Source organism: Nothobranchius furzeri, chromosome 7 (genome assembly GCF_043380555.1).
Source record: "Nothobranchius furzeri strain GRZ-AD chromosome 7, NfurGRZ-RIMD1, whole genome shotgun sequence".
NCBI classification, from domain to species: Eukaryota; Metazoa; Chordata; class Actinopteri; order Cyprinodontiformes; family Nothobranchiidae; genus Nothobranchius; species Nothobranchius furzeri.
In genome coordinates this window covers 73,478,186-73,498,938 of record NC_091747.1, presented here as the reverse complement: position 1 = coordinate 73,498,938, position 20,753 = coordinate 73,478,186, and the positions used below count along the sequence as shown (strand labels likewise).

The 20,753-nt window shown below is 44.1% G+C and overlaps 1 protein-coding gene across 1 annotated transcript; it reads right to left on the bottom strand.

The window, feature by feature from the left end:
• Positions 1 to 171: 171 nt before the first annotated feature.
• LOC107382266 (nuclear assembly factor 1 homolog (S. cerevisiae)) lies at positions 172 to 15,802 on the bottom strand. Its single transcript, XM_015954348.3, has 9 exons — positions 15,734 to 15,802; positions 14,802 to 15,373; positions 14,561 to 14,687; positions 9,901 to 9,994; positions 8,737 to 8,819; positions 8,496 to 8,656; positions 3,010 to 3,061; positions 2,441 to 2,525; positions 172 to 702 (listed from the first exon to the last, which is right to left on the bottom strand). Exons 2-9 carry the CDS (start codon positions 15,356 to 15,358, stop codon positions 317 to 319), a joined length of 1,545 nt encoding a protein of 514 aa, XP_015809834.3. The 5' UTR covers positions 15,359 to 15,373; positions 15,734 to 15,802; the 3' UTR covers positions 172 to 316.
• Positions 15,803 to 20,753: the final 4,951 nt, after the last annotated feature.

The following is a 20,753-nucleotide window of genomic DNA, read 5'->3' as shown; positions in this document are numbered from 1 at the left end:
GCACATGAAAAACACCAGCTTACATTAATAATCCAGGTTATCCATGCACACACACACAGGAAGCAGGAATGTGGTTCAACACTTATCACCTCAGACGGAAAGAACCTCTCGCAGGTAAAGGTCCATCAAACTCCCATCATTGTTGTTGTTGTTGGGTCACTGAGATGAAACTGAGCCAACAAACGCAAAACAAGCAGATGGTTTTAGTTCTTAGTCCAAATGACCCGGGCTCAGACTTAGTCAACATCTCTGACTGAGGAGGAGCTGCAGCTCAGGGTAGAGGCCATTTGTTTCTCCTCCAAGGGACAGTGGTGTGTCAGTGAGGAGGTGATGGGGGAGGAGGGGGAGGGGGAGGGGGAGGAGGAGGAGGGAGGGAGAAGTCGCAGAAGGGGACAGAGTTTGGAGGCCAAACAGAGGAGGAGAATGCTGGATTGAAGAAGGAAGGAGGAGGAGGAGGAGTAGGGGGGTAGAAGGGGAAGCTAGGTGGGGAGAAAAGAGGAGGAGGGTACTGGCAGGAAGGGGGGAGGTACACAGGAAGTACATCGGGATGAGCAGAAGGAAGGAAAGAGTGGGGATGTTGAGGGGGGGTGTTTCTGGGGTCCTGCTGCTTGACTCGGGATCCTGCGTGTCGCGGTGGGAAACCCCGTGTTCTATGATGTCTCTGCTGCTGCAAAGACCTCTGGGTAATCTGAGCAGATTTATCTGAAAGGAGAAAAACAGCTGGTTTAGTTTCTGCTGGTCTGACCCAGAGTCAAGCTGGCCGGAGTGCCGGTGTGGACTCTGCCAGGCCTCAAGCTGACTCACACATTAACGAAAGCCTCTTTTAGAAAACTGCGCCGCCAATATGCCGCGGTGGCATCAGGGAGCCGTAGGTCATTTATAAGTGGTCAGTCTGTGGCGATGGCGGTATAAAGGGGACATGGGGGCAGTCTCTGCGCTGCAGTGGACTTCTGGTTATCTTGGACATTACTTGTTTTTTATTGCCATCAAAGCCGTGCTCTTTGGGTTTTTTGACAAGCTGCTCCCAAAGGTGTCTGTCCCCCACAGTCCCTGGGTAGTCTCTGGTGATCTGAGCTCCATCTCTAATGGAGAGAGGCTCCTGGAGCTCTGCATCACTCCAGTTTATGGTTTCAGTTGGTTTTCTTAACAAAAGCAAAACGTACGGCCAGTTTTTACTTTCATTTTCAACATAGTTGCCAGCCAAAGCTCGGCAGTAACTCCACACGTGATCATGACACCTCCTTCTGTTGCACCAAGGCGTAATATGCACTCACAAGTCTGGCGTTGCAGTAATGTTACTACCAAGCACAGCGGCACTAATGCAGAAAGACTCCTTAACGCCGCATTCATAAGACACACAATGCTGATTTGCCGGCATGCGCATCTTCTAAAAAGGGCTAACGACATGGAAGTAACAGAATGGAAATTAGCTTTAATCCTGGAAGAGCAAGTCACCCCAAATCAACTTATTTTTTTCTGATAAACTATATAAATGCATGTCTAAATGCACTTTAATGCATTTTAGTTAAAATTAAAATTCTCTGCCTAAAACTTGTCAGTGCTGTGCCGTTGTCGGGTAAAAACTCTGCACTGCATTTGAATTTAAATCTGCTATCGCTATTGGCTAAGGGGTACCTTAGAATGTTAGCTGGTACCATATGATGTCACAATGTCGTTGTGAGCCTGTGTGTGTGTGTTTGTTAGCGGCTCCGCCCTCTCGGTCTGCTAGGCAACATCATTTGTTGCATTTTTCAAACAGGAAGTGGGAGTTGAGTAAGAATCTGGTAGGGGGTGACTTGCTCTTGAAGCTGCAAACATTCCAGAACCTTCAGGTAACAGCAGACCTGGTCCTGTCTGCTTGTTTGTTTTGTAAGTCAGTGCGTTTACATGCACATCTAAGTGGATCTAGGTCAGAGTCTAAAACTCATAACCTGGGAGTCTTTATCCTAGTTTACACGTACGTTAGAAAACCAAACTCTCAAACGAAGTTTGTTCCACTCCGGTGCAGTAGGTGGCGACATGCTTTTGTGTCGGATTACTTCCGGTTAGCTTTAAGCAACACAAATGGTAAACAAACGCTGGCAGAACGAAGCAGAAGTTAAAACAGGATATGCAGAACGGCAGACGGAATGAACACAGCTCATTTGGTACGTACTGTCCGGTTTGACGGTGTTACACGTGTTATTTTGTGGCGACGATATTATCAGAAGAGCGCTCCTGCGGTCTCGTCACATCCAGAAGTAACCAGTATCAGCTCAACTGAGCTGTGTACATGCAGATGAAGTCGAGTCCCTACTTTAAGAACCAGCGTGTCTTCAGCAAGACTAACGCATTTACGTGCATTTTTAAAAGTCAGTCTAGTCATGGAAACGGTTTGGTTTTCTGATGCGAATGTAATGCCTGAGTGATGACATCATGACCAGGTGACCATTGGACCTACCTGTGTGGCCATTTTCCTTTCTTTTGGCATTTTTAATTTTCCTCTTTGCTTCCTGCTCTTTCTCATCGTCACTGTAGTCTAAAGCCTGGAGGGAAGAGAACAGACCGATTATCACCCAGCAGTGTGTGTGTGTTTTATAGACTGTTTTTGGATTAAAAAGCACAAAAACAAACAAGAAAATAAAACTGACCAAACTAAAATGTGGTCTGTACAGATTTCCACTTTGTTCATCTTTATTCTGTCTAATCTTGTTAGTAGAGAATAATTAGAATAATCCCGTTTTTAATAGAAAGTAATTGATGGGACCCTGACTGACTGAACAGCTTTAATAAAAGAAAACTCTTAAGTAATGGAAATATGTGTACAAGGTGCTTTAGAATACCCAACATGTCTGACAAAATGGCTAAAAACGACCTCTGTTTTCCTAAACAACATGACTCAGGGGTAGGACCACTTCAGAGGACATGCTTTCATGTCTGAATCAACCAAAGGAAAACAGTGAGACTCCAGTCCAGCTGAACGTTTCTGTGTTTAGTTTTTCTAAAGCAGGACCTGTTTCTACTGGTTACCTCCTCTGGTGGTTCATCATCGTTCTTCCAGGACGCATCGGATCCTTTTACGCTGTGGAAAACACAACAGTTAAAGCTCCTACAGGCAGCTGCAGCTCATCACATCAAACAGGCTAAACCTCTGCTCGACAGGCGCAGCTTCATCATAGGGACGCACTAGTGACGATACCGGCACCTGGTGCTGGGCTGCTACTGCATATGTGTACTCCTATAAAAGTGCTCCAATACTACAGGCCCTGATACCAGCGTGATGGGAAGTTTGTTTTCGTCTAACCAACCCCCCAGTAAGCAGCAGAGATGCACCCTAAAAAAATTCATCCAAACCAGATAAAAGACAAAGCCGCGGACGTTTACGGTAGCAGGCTGAACAAACCGTTTACTCAGCTGGGTGTTAGGGGAAGAGCTACATCAGCAATGTGGAGGTGCTGCCAGGTGGACTAAGGAGAATCAAGTTCATACTTCAGTAGCTCATAGTCTGATGTTTGAACAGATTAATGGTGCTGGTAATGAGTGATCTAAGGTCTTCTGTTCAGGTTAGGGCTGTAGCTGGGTTTCTACTTGTCCGCCCTGAGACTGGGAGATCAGGGTTCGATTCCTGGTCGGGTCATACCAAAGACTTTGAAAAATTGGGACCCAATGCCTCCCTGCTTGACACTCAGCATTAAGGGGTTGGATTGGGGGGGTTAAACCACCAAATGGTTCCCGAGCGCGGCTGTGTCTGCAGCTCACCGCTCCCCCAGGGGATGGGTCAAATGCGGAGAACAAATTTCGCACACACACCTGTGTGTGTGTGACAACTAATGGGACTTTGACTTCTACTTTGCTAAAAAGATTTATCTGGCAAATATAATTGCTTTCTTCTTGTAGAGTCACGTTTTAAACATGAGGACAGCTCGTGTGTCAAACAGCCAGAAGGACAAACATAAACAACAACAACCTTTTCTAGCTGGGACAAAGTACCTGTTTTGTGTTTGTGTGTCCAAAGCAACTCCACCGCGTAAGGCGTAGCGCTACTGGGGGAATCCTGCCACCATTACACGTGTTTACTATTGTGTTTACTCCGTGTTTGTGTGTTTCAGATACTTTCTAACAGGCACATGGAATGTCACCTCTCTGGTGGGGAAGGAGCCTGAGTTGGTGTGTGAGGCTGAGTAGTTCCGACTAGATGTAGTCGGACTCACCTCAACGCATGGCTCTGGCTCTGGAACCAGTTTCCTTGAGAAGGGTTGGACCTTCTACCACTCTGGTGCTGCTCCCACTGAGAGGCGCCGAGCAGGGGTAGGCATACTAGTTGCCCCCCATCTTGGTGCCTGTATGTTGGGGTTTACCCCAGTGAATGAGAGGGTAGCCTACCTCCGCCTACGTGTGGGTACGCACAGGTGGGATTTACCACCAGACAGTTGCAGAGGAACGTACGTAGGAGGCCACCGCACGTTTCATAAATCAATCTTTTCACTGTTCGTACACACACTCTACATTTCGGGCGTAGGAGGGAATATAGGACAGTTTCTAAGAACGTTTGATACATGAGGCCGCTGGTCTGATCCCAACTAGAGATTATTTAGCATGAAGGCTGCGACACCTAGCTTAAACTGAAGTCTCAGACCATTGTTTTAGAGGTCTGTTTTTTCTAAGTTTACACCAACCAGACGTCAGAAGAGGCGCTAACAGAAGTCCTCAGACGTCACGCCCTTTTCCAAGAAACTGAAAAAGGTTTGTTTTTTACTTACGATGTGAAGTAAATAACATTTGTTAATATACTAATGTTATGTGACATAAACGATGATCAGGTAGACTCGTTTGGTGAATTTAAGATCTGAAATAAGGGTTTTCAACAATAAACGTTATGCTCAATTCATTCATTACTGTAAGGTGATCCATTTTATCAAATTGAATTGCTGACACAATAATCGTAATGGAACTGAATCGTGAGACTAGTGAAGACACACGTCTCCAGGGAAATTAATGTAACATTACACTGAGAGTAGTTCTAGGGTGGTAAAATACAACAGGAGGATAGTTCTACACTAGAAACGGGCCCTGAGAGTGTTTGTATGTTCAGTGTGTCGGATGAAAATAAACTGGAAACTAAACATTTTTTCATGCCTCTTAACATTCTGACATCACAGAGCTACAAATATATTGTGGAGATTTGAAAAAAAAAAAAAAAAGATTAAAGTTGTTCTCTGATATTTGTGTAAAAACCTCCACCAACAACACGATTCGGACCAAAAGCAACTCTTGAACCATCCGGCTGTCGGTTTCACCGATCCGCCACACTTCCTTGGGCCCTCCACTCATCACACACTCACGTATTCGGCATCAGAACACCACGGGTGTGAGAGGTTCTCCGCTCAGCGATATCGGAGAAGGAGAAACAGCCGGCTGCTACCACTTCGGCTTTAGGACAAACTACCAGAGTCCCAAAAAGAAAAACACCATCTGAAGTCTCGGACGACTAAAGATGTTTGGACCTAGAAAACGGCGACTGTCTCGTTTCCTCTGGCATCGATACTCAAGGGAGGGATGAGAGTTAAGTGACTGTTTGTGTTTAAAGCAGTGGTAAAGCTTAGGGATGGACAATATATCGGCATCAATATCGGTATCGGTCGATGTTAGTCATTTTTTAACATATCGGTATCGGTCTGATAAATAAAACTTGGCTGATATTGACAACTGATATTTCTTCCATCCTGTTTCCATTTATTTATCTGTTTCAGGGGGTGATGTGCATCTGTTTAGTCATGTGTCAGTGACTGTAATCACCTCAGAAGCGTAAGTGTGTGTACATAATAACGTAAATTCAGCTTTAATAATTTTCATTCTATACAAAATCTGCTGATTTAGAAGCATTAATGTCAGTTTGTTGGTTATCGGCCATAACGGTGGGATTAATATCGGACGTCGTATTGGCCCAAAAACTTCACATCGGCGCGTCACTAGTAAAGCTTGTTCTGCAGATTTGCTACAGCAGCTTTAAGGAGTGTACAGTGATCCCTCGTTTGTCGCGGTAGATGCGTTCCAGACCTGGCCGCGATAGGTGAAAACCCGCAAAGTAGGGACTCCCAGCATGCCCCTCGCGGAGATTCCCTCCACGTCGCACCTACGTCACAAACCGCGGCTATAAACGGAAGTCGCCTTTCCAGCTCACCACTCAGTCATCGTTTCTTCAGATTCACGATCAGAGTTTCCAACCTACCGATCAATCCAACGAACTATCAGCTCATAGTAAGTTATCTTACTTACTTCTGGAAAGCCCGGCATTTACGTGTCACTTCGTTGACGCTCGAACGCTCGGGGGTTTCCTAGATCAGCCGGCGTTTCACCGACGCTATCACTTCCGCGTCTGTGAAACCACGCTCCCTACAAGCTCAGCTCCCGAATCCAGCCGACCTGTCTGACATACAGTACTATATCAGGGTATATACAGCAATCCTTAAGTAAAATTTACTACTTTTTAATACTTTTTTTTACTACCTTCAGAATTTTTTTAAAACCATCACAACACTTAATTGCAAGTGTTAATCAGCGACCTATTTACACATATTTTAACATATATAACATACAAAAAGAATAGACTTAGAGACTCACTGATGTTGACAACGTATTGCACATATTTATTTTACTTAGAAAATAAGCCAGGCACTTCTGTTCAGCGGTCCAGACAGTTGACCACGAGGCCTGAAATGATGCAGAACGACCACTGAATATGACGTCATCATTATGTGACCGGATATGCTAAAGTAGGGCTGCTCGATTATGGCAAAAACAATAATCACGATTATTGTGACTGAAATTGAGATCTCGATTTTTTAAGACGATTTTTCAATTCATGTAGATTTTTGTTTTTGTTTTTATTCAGTCATAAAACTGCTCAGGGCACAATCAGGGCAAAAATAAACAAGAAGCAAGATGATCACTAAAATAACTCCCGATTCCCAGTATAAAAAGACCAATGTACTTGTGGCAAGGTGGATAAACGAGAGCCCAGGCAGGATTCGATCCCCAGACTCCCAGGTGAGAGTCATACTCTCTAACCAGTCAGCCAAAGAGACATCCCCTTGGCCAAGTAGCCAGGACGCATAATCTATCGGGACACTGTGACAGGACACACACTGCCACATACTTATAGCTCATAGTTTATGATCCAAGGGCTATAGACCTTGGTTTAACTCATTTAAGTCTAACCAGTACAGACCCAAATACCAATATCTTGCAAATACTGACAACAAGAATTATACAATGGCATTTATAACAAATACATGCAAATTGATGTTCACAAAATTTTGCATAACATTTATTGAGTCCTGTCAAGGTGCTCTAGGAGCGTGCACTAGCACCATGTCCTCAGAGAGATTAGTTATTAGTTATCAGCGTGATGAACTCATTTCTACCTTATTTATAAACTATTTATTTACAAGTCGTCCATCAGTTAATGTAATAATTGTCACAACCACAGCTGCACCCCCCACCCCCCAACCCGGTCTCACAGCTATCAGGGGCAAGCTGCACGCGCCGCACGTGCACATTTAGCCGTTTTTAGCGGCTCAGGAGTCCGCAGGTACGGTGTGTGTGTCACTCGCTCTGGTTAATCCAACAAGAAGCCGGCTCCGAGAGCTGTCTTTAGCGACTGACACATCACTACATCATTCCCTTTCCTAATGTCCTGAAGAACGGTCCGCAGCGCAGGCGGAGTGTTTAGCTAACCTGCAGGAAATGTCGACCACAGTTATCCAGAAAGTAGCTAAGGGTTACCAGAGATGTTTCTGAGGTGTTCGCTAGGTACTTTTAAGATTTAAAAAGTCAAGAAGGGGGTCTGAAAAGCTGTTGGAAATAGCGTCAAAGTCGCTAAGTTGGCAACACTGTGAGGAGCGCTTCATTTGCAACTCAGGGCAGCGTAAGTGGGAGGAGCACATAATCGGCTTGTTTTGTTTTTATAATCGTTCATAACATTTCATTCGGAATATATTTTTATGTCGATGTTCAGAATACGACACCTGATAGTCCGAAAAAATTAATACCTAATTTGGAAAAAATAATACCTCTGTGACCAAATTTAACACTTTTAATGGCCTTAAATTTGACTATTTTTATTTATCACTTTTTAATACTTTTTAAAACCCCGCGGACACCCTGTATATTGAATTATCGTATGATCACGTTCTCTTTTTGTGGGTAAAACTCAATAAAAAATTTTTTTTACTTGGTTTTTTTTAGTTTTATTACAAAAAGTGCATTTTTTGATGAAAAAAACCCCAAGAATTTCTTGATATTTCGCATAGAAAAATACCGCGAATCTGCGAATTTCCCCTGAAAAATGCTCCAAAGAAAAAATCTGCGAAGCAGCGAATCCGCGATGAACGAACCGCGAAGTAGCGAGGGATTACTGTACTGACATTTATTAGTACTCGTATCGGTATTGGCAGTACTCAAAAGCAACGGTACGGGTGCGTCCCTGCCTGTGGACAGGAGGAGTGTGTTCTTACTGTTTCAGCTGCTGTGTGAGGATGTACTCTGTGTATTCTGCCATGGCTGGCGCGTAGTAAAGCATTAGGCCCTCTGTCAGCCCCTTGCTGCTGATCTGCTTTGCAGAGTTAAAATGTAAAATGTACAGAGGACTGGAGACTGGGCCGAACACCTCGAACACCTCCAACACAAAGAGAACATTGTTATTGCCCAGGAAGTTACCAGACGCCTCTAACGTGAGGTCAGTGCAGGCGAACTCACCTTCGCCACGGCCTGCCGATCAGACGTGAAGAGGATGCTGTTGTCGTTGAGAGGAGGCGTGTCTTTCAGAGACTGGATGATCACTGAGCAAAGGACACAGAGTGTTAGATAAAAACTGATATTATTATTATTGAACTAATATTAACTCATTCACTGCCAGCCGTTTCCTGATCCCTAACGGCCTTCGCTGCCAGCGTTTCTCACTGTTTTTACTGTTTTTTAAGAGTCACAGAACGTTGCGCGCTAGCATGATGTCGACGCCAAAACAACCAAAACAAAGCGGAGACTCACCTCTTACATCAGGAAGAAGCCGCGTGTTTCGAGCGTTATCCGTTCTTTCATAATCCGTTGTCGAATTGTGATCGGCAGACGCTTTTCCGGTTCGCGCCTGACTTTTTTTACAGGAACGGCCCAAAACGATCTCCAAACACATGGATGTGTTGCTTCCTGATCATGTGATCTGTGACGTATGCGGATGAAGATCGGCTTCAGGGCTGAGATGTTTGTTCTCTCAGCGCGGGGGCTCGTTCCGATGCTCAAACAGTAAAAAAATGCAAATGACGACTTTAGTCGTCAATGGCAGTGAGTGAGTTAATGTCTTGGCTGCTCCTTATTAAACCGCAGCTTCATCCTGTTGACAGATACCAGGCTCCACCAGTTCCTACACGGAGGATTGACCTCGCCTCGGAACCGACCTTTATCAGTAAAACTCCCTTGAGAAAGTCTAGCGATTGCTTCTGTTGATTTTGGGTGCACCTGGAGCTTTAGAAGTTTAGACTCCCTCCACAGCTTTCCCGCCTGAGAGTCTAAGGAATGTGTGTGTGTGTGCTTCATTTTTGTGTGTGTGCTGGTGTTTTCAATAAATGCTTTCGGAGGACGTCAGTCTGATGAGAGAACGAACTGGTTTCAGTCTTGGTGTGTACTGATTTTTCTCTCCACTTTGCAAAGTCTAAATTGATTGTTTATGATTGGTATTGGTGTTGATTGATTGGTTACTGTAACCCCCCGTGTTTTAAACTTTCCCTAAGGTAATCTTGGATTGATAAAATTACCCAACACAGAGGTCAAAGGTAAATGACCTCTGATGAGAATGAGGTTGTGTGTGTGTGTGTGTGTGTGTGTGTGTGTGTGTGTGTGTGTGTGTGTGTGTGTGTGTGTGTGTACCGAGCTGCTGTAGAATACTGGAGATGGTCCCCACTGGCTGCAGCTCTGCTTCGTCCGGTAGGGTCACACACAGTTCCTCTGCAGGGGGAAGCTCCTGCTCACACACATCCAGATGTTTCAATAACTGAAGGCAAGTTTTCATCTTTAGGAGATACAATGACTACTAACCGGTTTCAGCAAGCACCGCGTGCTTCCTGAAACAATAGAAATAAAACCTTTGTGTTTCTACGTTTGAGAGTCTAAAGCCACATACACTCAAAAACGGCTTAAAGAAAAGACTTGATCTTTGTCTCTGCCCACAACTTCCTCCACCACAACCTTCTCAGTGTCCGCCGTGGGCCTGAGAGGTCGGGGTTCTAATCCCGGTCGGGTCATACCAAAGACTTTAGAAATGGGACCCAGTGACTCCCTGTTTCACACTCCGCCGTCAGGGGTTGGATTGGGGGTTAAACCAGCTAGCAGCGATGACCACAACAGGAACGGGTCACAAGCAGAGATGTAGTTTCGCCAGTGTGTGATGACCAAAGCCTAGTTTATGCTTCTGCGTCGCCGTGGCAACGCCATTATCCCTCCTTGCTAGGGGCGGATGAAGTCGAGCCCGCTTTTCTAAGCAACCGTCAAACAAGACGGAGAACGCAAGCTTGTGATTGGTCAGGGGGGTCGCTTTTGTCAACAGCACTGCCATTGTGCCCTCAAAAACGCAAAGGTAGCCAAAGATGTCTAGCGACAGACATGGCGCTGCTTAAAGAATACCTCGTGGAAAAATACAAAGTCGTTACTCACCCCTGACTAGAGCAGTAAAAAATATGCAGCAAGCTTATTTTTGATGGATGCAAATGATGGGAAACGTGGGTTTAGAGGGGGCGAGCGCATGAAGAGGTGGAGGAGAACGAGAGACAAATGTGTGTTAGAACGTCTCTTAAATACATGAACAGAATATGGACACAACAGGGAGCGCAAGTCTCCTCCCTGCCGGCTCGAGGGTCCCTGAACGAGGCTGAAAACGTTATTTTCTGATCCGCTTAGCCTTAGGGATCACACACGTGTTGTACCCAGTGTTGGGCAAGTTACTTCAAAACTGTAATGCATTATTTATTACTTGTTACCCTCATTTTAAAGTAATTCATTACATTACAATATTACTGATTTTAAATTGTAAGGCATTACACTACTTTTGCATTACTTTAAGTTACTTTCACCAATACAACTTCAGTATGAATCTGGTAAGGTGACGCTCAGTGAGCTCATGACATATATGTGGAAGGTGATGTGGTGTCTGAGCTAGGGTTTCTGTTAAAAACAGTCAGATATAATAACAGTGCTTTATTAAATAAAAGCAACAACAATCTGTACTCTCAGCATGCTGCCATCTTAGATTAACTGAGCAGGGAGTGTGGGGGCTCCAAGCCCATATTTGCTTTGGTCCCCAAATGCCTTGATACGGCCCTGGATGTGGGACTGACTTCTGGGGTGATCTGATTCTATCACATGTATAAATATTAAATGCTTATATATTATTGCTTTTCACTGGTAAAAATGTGTAATGGGGGTAAATCTACCTACTTTTTTATTTTTTTCTTGATTTTATTTGAATAATTTCCTGCCCTTTCTCTCTCTAACCTTCCTGCATGCTGCATCTTTTCTCCGTCTTCCAGAAAAAACTGTTTCCTAGACTTCCTACTTTCTAACTATCAGCCAAAGGGATCTTCACATGCACGGCGCTCCAGCAGCAATGAGTTGAAATCACCGGGGCCCAGATTATGAACTCAGCTGAGGCAAAATACGTCCGAAAAGCACAAAATACCAGAGAATATGCGCTGATATGAACGATCTCAAGTGAATTATTTTGTTTTAGTGGAGCGATTTTGCGAATGTTGCAGCGGCCGCGTGCAGGATGCAGCTGAAGCCGTTACCGCGGCGTCCTCTCTGCCCGCAAAGCTGAGTCCATAAATGACGTAATATATGCAGATATTGGATCTTTCTTCGGGTTTCCCGCAATTTGAATTTTTAAGGAACACATCTTGATTCTGGGTTTAAAAATGCATTGTAATTACCGCGTTACTGACAATTGTACCGAGTAAATATTACCATTTTCTTTCCCTGTAATGCCTTACATTACCACATTACAGCAAAAAGCAATGCATTACAGTAATTAATTACTTTTGTACCGCATTACTCCCAACACTGGTTGTACCACAATTTAAATGAAAACTACTGACGGTGCTTCGACCACGCCAGTCACGTACTTGGAGATTTATCAGCTTGTAAAAGTTCGTAATTGGTGTGACTACCTCGGCACGTCGCATTTGCGACTTCACCACATAATCTCCTCTAGCGTGGCTGCTGCTTACCACATGACCAGATTTATGGTGGCTCTTCCCTCCTGAAGGAAGGACTCGAGGTTTGCTGAACTTACAGCCCTTTTCCCTGTTTCCTCCATGTCTGGTTCGATGACGTCACTTTGGTGAAGCGCATTTGTAGTCCTGGACTTATTTTCACACAAACCCTAAAAGAGCGTTTCCCCCCGTTCTATAGTAAGCGCTTTCTTGGTATAAAATACTTCCTTAAAATTCACGGACATCATGTGTGAAATCCATGGAACAAAACAAGCGGAGTTAGAAAATAGCGTTTTTAGCCCCGTTGACTTGCATTCATTGTTTCATTCTTCTGGAGACCCATGGTCCGGAAGTAGATGGGTGTGATTTAGGCTCCCTATTGTAAATCTTGGGCCATATAGACCCTTTTACTACCTACGTCATCAAAAGTTGCGCGCGCAGCCTGGCAACGAGAGTGAAGGCTTCCTCATTCACACTCGATACTAAAACAGCTTTTTAAACCCTTTGTTTTGAAGTTCTGAGCACATAAAAATGTCGGGTTGTTGCGTGTATGGATGCCAGAATCGCTTCTCTTCAAGCGGTGGACTGAAACTTTACAGAATTCCGAAGTTCTACATTTTTCCTGCTCAGGTCTTTCCATGCACATGTCTGAGATGTAGCTGCAGCCTTTTCTGTTTTTCCCATCCTAACACAAAACTCAACTTTGAATAAAATTGCTGCTGCGTGGCTGCAGCATGACCCAAGTCTGGAACATCAAAATGACAGAATTAAACAAATTTATACGCTTTATTTCATGCTTCAAATTAACATTTCATTCTAATTCATCTGTATTTTCCCACTGCATATTAGTATAAACTGTATTTCTCTAAAATTAACACGATTGTACTCTGAGCACGCTAAAAAAAGAAACCTATGCTATACTCACCCTGCCATGCAGGTACAGTTGGCTGTGAAGACGTAGTTCTCTGGTTTGTTTACTATGACCCAAGCCTCGTACATAGCAGTCTTGTGTCCTTGTCTTTGGCTAGGAAGGACTTCTGCCTTCAAGATGCAAAACTCAGAGTCTATGTCGTGATATTTTACTTTCTGTACGTGGCCACAGACAACATAGTTGTATGCATCTAACGATTTGTATGCCTGTAGCTTCTCACGTGTGTACTTACTGGGCCTCTCCACTAAAAATGTATACATATCGGGCCACTGGATTTCTGGCCACGCACCTACATCTTCCACCCATTCCGTAATGCCACAGGGATCCGGGAGTCTGTTGCCATTCGTTAAAGTGAGTTTAATAATATAACATTCAAGATTTGCCGGTGATTACCCCGCAGCGTAGCTTGATAAAGCCTGAAACAACGCCATTCTCTGTTGCCAAGCTGCGCGCGCATTCGCGCTGATGTCATATTGTTTACAAACAGTAAAAGGGTCTATACATGACAGGATACCCCAGAACAGCGCTACACCCTCTGTTGTCCTGGCGGGGAATTGCTTTGTAACGCTCCCCGGGAGACGGAGAAGTCCGAAGGCAAAATGTCTCCATCAATAGGCATGTTTCCATTACCAGAAGTCCAGGCTAGTTCCTGAGACGGGGAACTTGACCAGGGGACAGGACGTCCCAGTCCTCTCAGCTGTTGTGTCTCTATTCAAATCCAGCCCTTTCAGAAGTCGCACAGACGTCAGCGTATCACTGTTTGGCAGTGAGTGATGTCACTGATCAGCCCCAAAAAGCGCCCAAAGTAACATGAATAATATTGAAAGCATTTATTTTATAGAATACATCATAATTTAATCCATTCAGAGGACGAGAGCAGCTCTGAGTTTTGTGAGACAAGCCCCGTTAACTAAGTCTGTGGGGGAATTCCACCGAGTTCTCCGGTGTCGGGAGTTAGATTTTAAATGCGATCGGTGCTCTTTTTTGCTTCCATTTTGCTTCACCAGCTGCTTTTCTAATTTTACTGCTGCCGGTTGTTTTGGACGTCTGCTGATATCATTTCCAAATGAGTTACAACCAATCAGTGTGAGTTAACCGGAGGTTCCGCTCAGCTACTCCACCGGGCCGTTCGAGGTACCTACTCCAGAGCAGGTACTCAGATGGTTCCTGAAAACGGTCCGAAAAATGGCCGTTCGGACGGCCCGGTCAGGTGGAGCCGCGCGCACGTCGGCAGGTTCCTGTAAATCTACCCTGAAGTTCTTGTAGTGTAAACACATCGATTGTGGGTGCGTCTCTGCCTCGTGGAGCTGAAGCAGAAGCATAAACTGGGCTTAATGAGACTTCAACAATGTGGGACAGAAGACCTCAGCTGGACCAAAACAAACAAACCAACCTCCAGCAAGACCTCATCTCTGGTTCTGAGAGGCACTGGTTGGCTGAAACCTCCATCTTCTTCCACATCAACATCAACCACCAGGGCAGAAAGGGCAGAGGAAGACGAAGATGAAGAGGAGGAGGAACTGTCACCAAACAAAGGAAATAAGGAGCATCAGCACATCTGTTTACTGTTGCGTTATGTAGTACACAGAGGGAATGATGCTAAACGAGTGATGTGTGTGTTTGTGTGCGCGCACCTGTCTGAATCTTCATCACAGTCTCTAGACTCACAAACAGCACCCACTGGCTCCTGGGTTTGGTCACCTCCTGCTTCTTCTTCATGGGTTTGAATGCTGGCTGCTATGGGGTCATCTGGGGTCACAGGACTATTTACCCACGTCTCACACACACTTTCCTGAGTGTGAGCGGAAATTTGTCCAGGTGTCTCACACACACTTTCCTGAGTGTGAGCGAAACTTTGTCCAGGAGTCTCACACACACTTAACTGAGTGTGAGCGGGACCTGGTCCTGCTGTCTCACACACACTTTCCTGAGTGTGAGCGAAACTTTGTCCAGGAGTCTCACACACACTTAACTGAGTGTGAGCGGGACCTGGTCCTGCTGTCTCACACACGCTTTCCACAGGCAGTGCTGCTGATGCAGTGTCCTCTCTGCACATGTGAGTTCCTGCTGCCATTGCAACATGTGGAGACACGATGAGGCTTTCTAACTGTGTTGCCATGGTGATGTCCATCTCCTCCTGCTCTCCCAGTGCTGGTTTCTGCTCATGCTGTTCTGCATGGCTTTGGTCCATCTTAGCTATGTTAAACTGTCACAACCAGATAATTAAGAACACACACAAACAGAATAATAAACAGATATCATTATGCTGCATCATAAAGCGATCACCGTCGGTTCATTAAAAAAAAGTAATTCTGACACTCGGAAGCAACCATGAAAGCTAACCAACAGCGAAATCAACAACATCTAAATAATACTTAAACCTAGACGTCTGAGACTTCTCTAAAAATCTGGCCGAAAAGCCAGCAACCTCACATAAAGGAACACGACAAACACGCTAGCATCCACGTTTAGCTCGAGCGACGAATGGCTAATGCTGAGCGAGCACGAACACGCAGTTAACGTCACCAAAAGCAGTTTAAACGTGTAAGAAAAACTTTAGCATTACCTGTTTGATGAGTGAATTTCCGGAAGAACCCTTGAAAACTCCTACGGCTTCCGTAGAATCACAGGACACTTCCTTAACTTTCTTTCAAAATAAAAGCTTAACGCAAAGCGGACTTCAATTTGTGGACTTAATCTAGACGTAATCAACTGTGAAATCGGTGTCCAAATAAAGTTTTTTGTTCTTTAGTTTAAGCTGTACTAATATCGTCAAATATCACTACAGCCCAGTGTAGCTCAGTTCACAATTTTTATTTTAAAGCATTCTAACACAGTCAAGGTAAAAATATTAGGTTATTTTTATTGACCCAAAACATGCTATAGTATCACATTTTTTTGAAATACAGTTTTTACTATACTACAAAGAGGACAGAGATTTAAAAGAAAAGTTTTTGATCCAAACCTCCCCTTTCAACCGAGTCCAAGCCGAGCCAAGTGTTTGAAATCTTTTATTTTGAAAGCAGGAGAGTCTTCCGCTACATAGGAATTTCTAATGGTGATGAAGTGAACGCAGCACGTGTTACTCCGCACGAGGAGTTCTATTTTTCCGGGTATGCGCAAGAGAGCTGCGCGGTTCATTAAGACGAAGCATGTGCGGGGTTGTGGTCCAGAAAGCGTCCAAGGTTCAAGCGTACGTAGACGCCCCAGAGAGAGTGTAACCTTAAATATGTATATAAATACTCAGAACTATAGAAATAAACAATGCTCTGTCTATAGCTCTGTAAACACTAGATGCCTCGTCCCCGCTGTTCACCAATGGGATGCGACGTAGGAACGTGGCGGCCATCTTACCTCAGTCAGCTGTCCCCTTTCTTGACATTGGGGTGTATGGTGCATGTACTATTTAAACGACTCTAACTTGCTCAATTTTTGAACTGATTTTCAAAACGTTTGATTTGTTATAAACGCCAGAGATGTGTCTATGAAATAGGATGGGGTTGACCCCAAAATGCCTGTTATTTCACTCCACAAAGCATTTAATCTTTCATAGATAACACATTTAATTGTAAGTTACAGTAAATTAAAGTATACATAGCCTATTATATTATATAGATCTATCTATAGCAATATATATATTCCTGGTTTGTGAAATAGGACTTGTTTAGAGATGAGATTTCAAGGTTCTTTTGAGGTAAAGCCCACATTAACAGAACAGATCCAAAATGTGCAGCCCAACAAAAAAGACAACCGACACCCAAATCATCTCTGTCAGCCAGAACCAGCCCGCCAGCAGTAAAATTTAACCCAGCAAATTATTTTGTTTTTTCACTATTTCTTAACTTTTGTTAAGAGAGCTCTTTGGAAATACTTTCTGAAAAAGTTAGGAAATTGTTGGATTGAGTGTCTACAGGTGTAAGTTATAATGAATGAACTCATGTCAGAATAAAAGGACGGGTAAGGCTCCACCCACTGCGTGGAAAAGGACTGTCTGTCACAAGCGGTAGCAGATGGCGGAGGTGCAGTGGTGGAGTCCCCCGTCATGAAAGAAGACTGTATGATTCTCTCATTTATTACCACTCAAATTCCAGTACAAGGGCGCAGCCCGAAAGCGACTCTGCTAACAGGTTATGGGCCCAGATGAGCGGCGGAAGGAATCTGCGACCAGAGGAGGAAGGGCGGCGTACCTGAATCAGCGAGTCACCAGCAGGTGTGAGGAGTTTGACACAGATTGAGTGAGTGAGCATCTTTACGCACCATGAGGAGACATGCAGCAGAGTCGGGGAGTCGATATTCCCGTTTGCAATTTGATGGAGATGAAAGAAAGTATGAACTATGGGAAACTAAGTTCCTCGGTCATCTCCGATTGCAAGGCTTGAAGGATGTCATCTTAAAGTCGGAGGTGCCTGAAGGTGAGGAAGAAGATGACGAAGACGCTGATAAGAACGCCGAAACGTATGCGGAGTTGATCCAATTTTTGGATGATAAAAGTTTATCGTTAATCATGAGAGATGCAGTTGATGACGGTCGGAAAGCACTGAAGATATTAAGAGATTATTATGCTGGAGCGGGCAAGCCACGGATCATAAGTCTGTACACAGAATTGACTTCTCTCACGAATGAAAGGAACGAGAGTGTGACGGATTATATTATCCGAGCAGAGGCAATCATTACAGCGCTAAAAAATGCTGGAGAGTCACTGAGTGACGGGCTTCTGATCGCAATGATAATGAAAGGCCTACCAGAGACATTTAAACCCCTTATTGTGCACATTACCCAGAGTGATGCAAAAATCACATTTCCAGAATTTAAAGTAAAACTGAGAAGCTATGAAGACACCGAGAGAATGCGTGCAGCGGTAACTGATGACAACGTAATGAGGACAAAAGTGCATCCTGACCAGGAATCCGCTTCATGGCGAACAGTGGATGGAAGATCAAAGATTGTGTGTTTTAAATGTGGACTGAAGGGGCACACAGCAAGAATGTGCCGATCCAAAGTGTGGTGCAGTTATTGCTGCAGTAATACACACAAAGACGCAACCTGCAGAAGGAGAGTGAAAAGAGATGAAGCAAGAGGAGTCGCGGAGGACAAGGAGAAGGACTACGCGTTCCAGATCGGTTCCAGACTCCAGAGGATCCGGGACGACGGACCAGAGATGATGACTACACAGCTTCTGGTGGACACGGGAGCGACATCGCACATCATCACCAAGATTGAAAGCTTTAAGACTTTTGATGAGACTTTTAGACCGGAGGCTCACTGCGTGGAGTTGGCTGACGGGAAGAGGAGCAGAGGAGCTGCGCAACGGCGTGGAGATGCCGAGATAAGTATGCTGGACAGCAGAGGACGCAGTCACAAGGTAACACTGAAACAAGCACTGTACATCCCATCGTTTCCTCAAGACATTCTGTCAGTTAAAGCAGCGACTGGTAACGGAGCCACGGTGGTTTTCAAACATGGGGACAGTTTTCTTAAACATGTCGACGGAACAAAGTTTCCAATTTATGAACAAGAGAGACTGTTCTTTATGAACACTGTGAAAGAGTGCGAAGACAAATGCAATGGTTGTTTTGATATGCAAACATGGCATGAAATTTTAGGCCACTGTAATTATGATGACGTTCAAAACCTACAAAATGTTGTTGACGGGATGAAAATTACGGGTAAAACGAACAAAAATTTACAATGTGAAGCGTGCATTCAAGGAAAGTTTACGCAAACCAGGAATCGAGAACCAGATGAAAAAGCCAGCGCAGCTTTAGAGCTGGTGCACACGGACTTAGCTGGTCCGATTACACCAAACTCTAAAGAAGGGTTCAAATTTGTTTTGTCCTTTGTTGATGATTTTTCGGGTGCGACATTTGTGTTTAATTTGAAACAAAAAAGCGATACAACTCAAGCAACCGAAAAGTTTATTGCAGACATGGCTTCATATGGGAAAATCAAATGCATTCGCTCTGATAATGGAACGGAATTTACAAGCCGGCAGTTCCGAGATTTATTAAGCAGAAGCGGTATTAGACATGAAACGCCGGCGCCGTATTCACCGCATCAAAACGGAACGGCAGAGAGGAACTGGCGCACGCTCTTTGATATGGCAAGATGCATGTTAATTGAGAGCGAGTTGCCAAAGTCTTTATGGCCATATGCCGTCCAAACAGCGGGAGTGATCAGAAATCGATGTTTTAATAAACGTACAGGGCTGACACCGTACACGATGCTGACTGGGAAAAGACCCAATCTTTCCAGGATGAAAAAATTTGGGTCATTGTGTTATGCCTATAAACAGAACAGAGGAAAGCTGGACTCTAGATGTGATAAAGGGGTTTTCTTGGGATATGATCGAAATAGTCCTGCATATTTCGTCTATTTTCCGAAATCTGGCAAAGTCGAAAAACACAGGTTAATTAAGATATTAAATCAATCCACAACAGATCAACAAACGCAGAGTGACCACATTTTTGAAAACGAGATCTTTGAATCTATGAAGCAAAGTGAATCTGAACAGACAGAAGAACAAAAAACCACTTCGCATGTGGAAATTCCAGAGCCGATGGAAAGCAGTCAAACGGATTCTGAAGTCAAAACTGAGGAAACCGTTGACGATGGAGCAAAGCGTTATCCATCCAGAGTTAGAAAGAGACCTGATTATTTAAGTGATTATGTCTCGGATGCAAAAGAGTGCGGAAGCGAGCAAATTCTAACTAACCTGGATTATTGTTATAAACTGTTGTGTGATATACCAAAGTCGTTTTCTGAAGCTATTGTGTCAAGCGAGTCAAAACAGTGGGAAAAAGCAATGGAAGAAGAAATTCAATCACTCAAGGAAAATGACACGTTCTCTGTAACCACTCTACCAGAGGGTAAAAAGGCAGTGGGGGGTAAGTGGGTTTACACCGTTAAGAGAAACTCCGATGGCTCAAACAGATTCAAAGCTCGATTTGTTGTAAAAGGTTTTAGTCAAACAATGGGAGTTGATTATGGAGAGACTTTTTCACCTACTGCCGATTTAGCTAGTGTGAGAATCCTGATGCAAAAAGCCGTCCAGGAAGGCATGTTGTTGTCTCAAATGGATGTAAAAATGGCTTATCTACACGCACGAATAGATGAAGATGTATACATTGAACAGCCAGAAGGTTTTGAAACAGAGTCTAGTGAGAAACATAAACTGGTTTATAGATTGAAGAAATCACTATATGGATTGAAACAATCGGGACGTAATTGGAATCAAACATTGCATGATTATTTACACAGTTGTGGATTCAGACAAAATCGTGCTGATAATTGTGTTTATACAAGGGAAACTGAAAGCCAAAAAGTAATCATTTTGGTGTGGGTGGATGACTTACTTATTGCAGCTAACAATGAAAAAGTGCTCTCGGATGTAAAGGAAACGCTCTCTTCTAGGTTCCAAATGAAAGACTTGGGAAAGCTTAATAATTTTTTAGGAATAGATTTCCTTCAGGAAGCGGGGTGTATTAAGATGTCACAGAAAACATATGTGGAGAACATTCTAAAAAGATTTGATATGCAAAACTGTAAGCCGAGGTCAACACCTTGTGAGCAGAAATGGGTTCATTCTG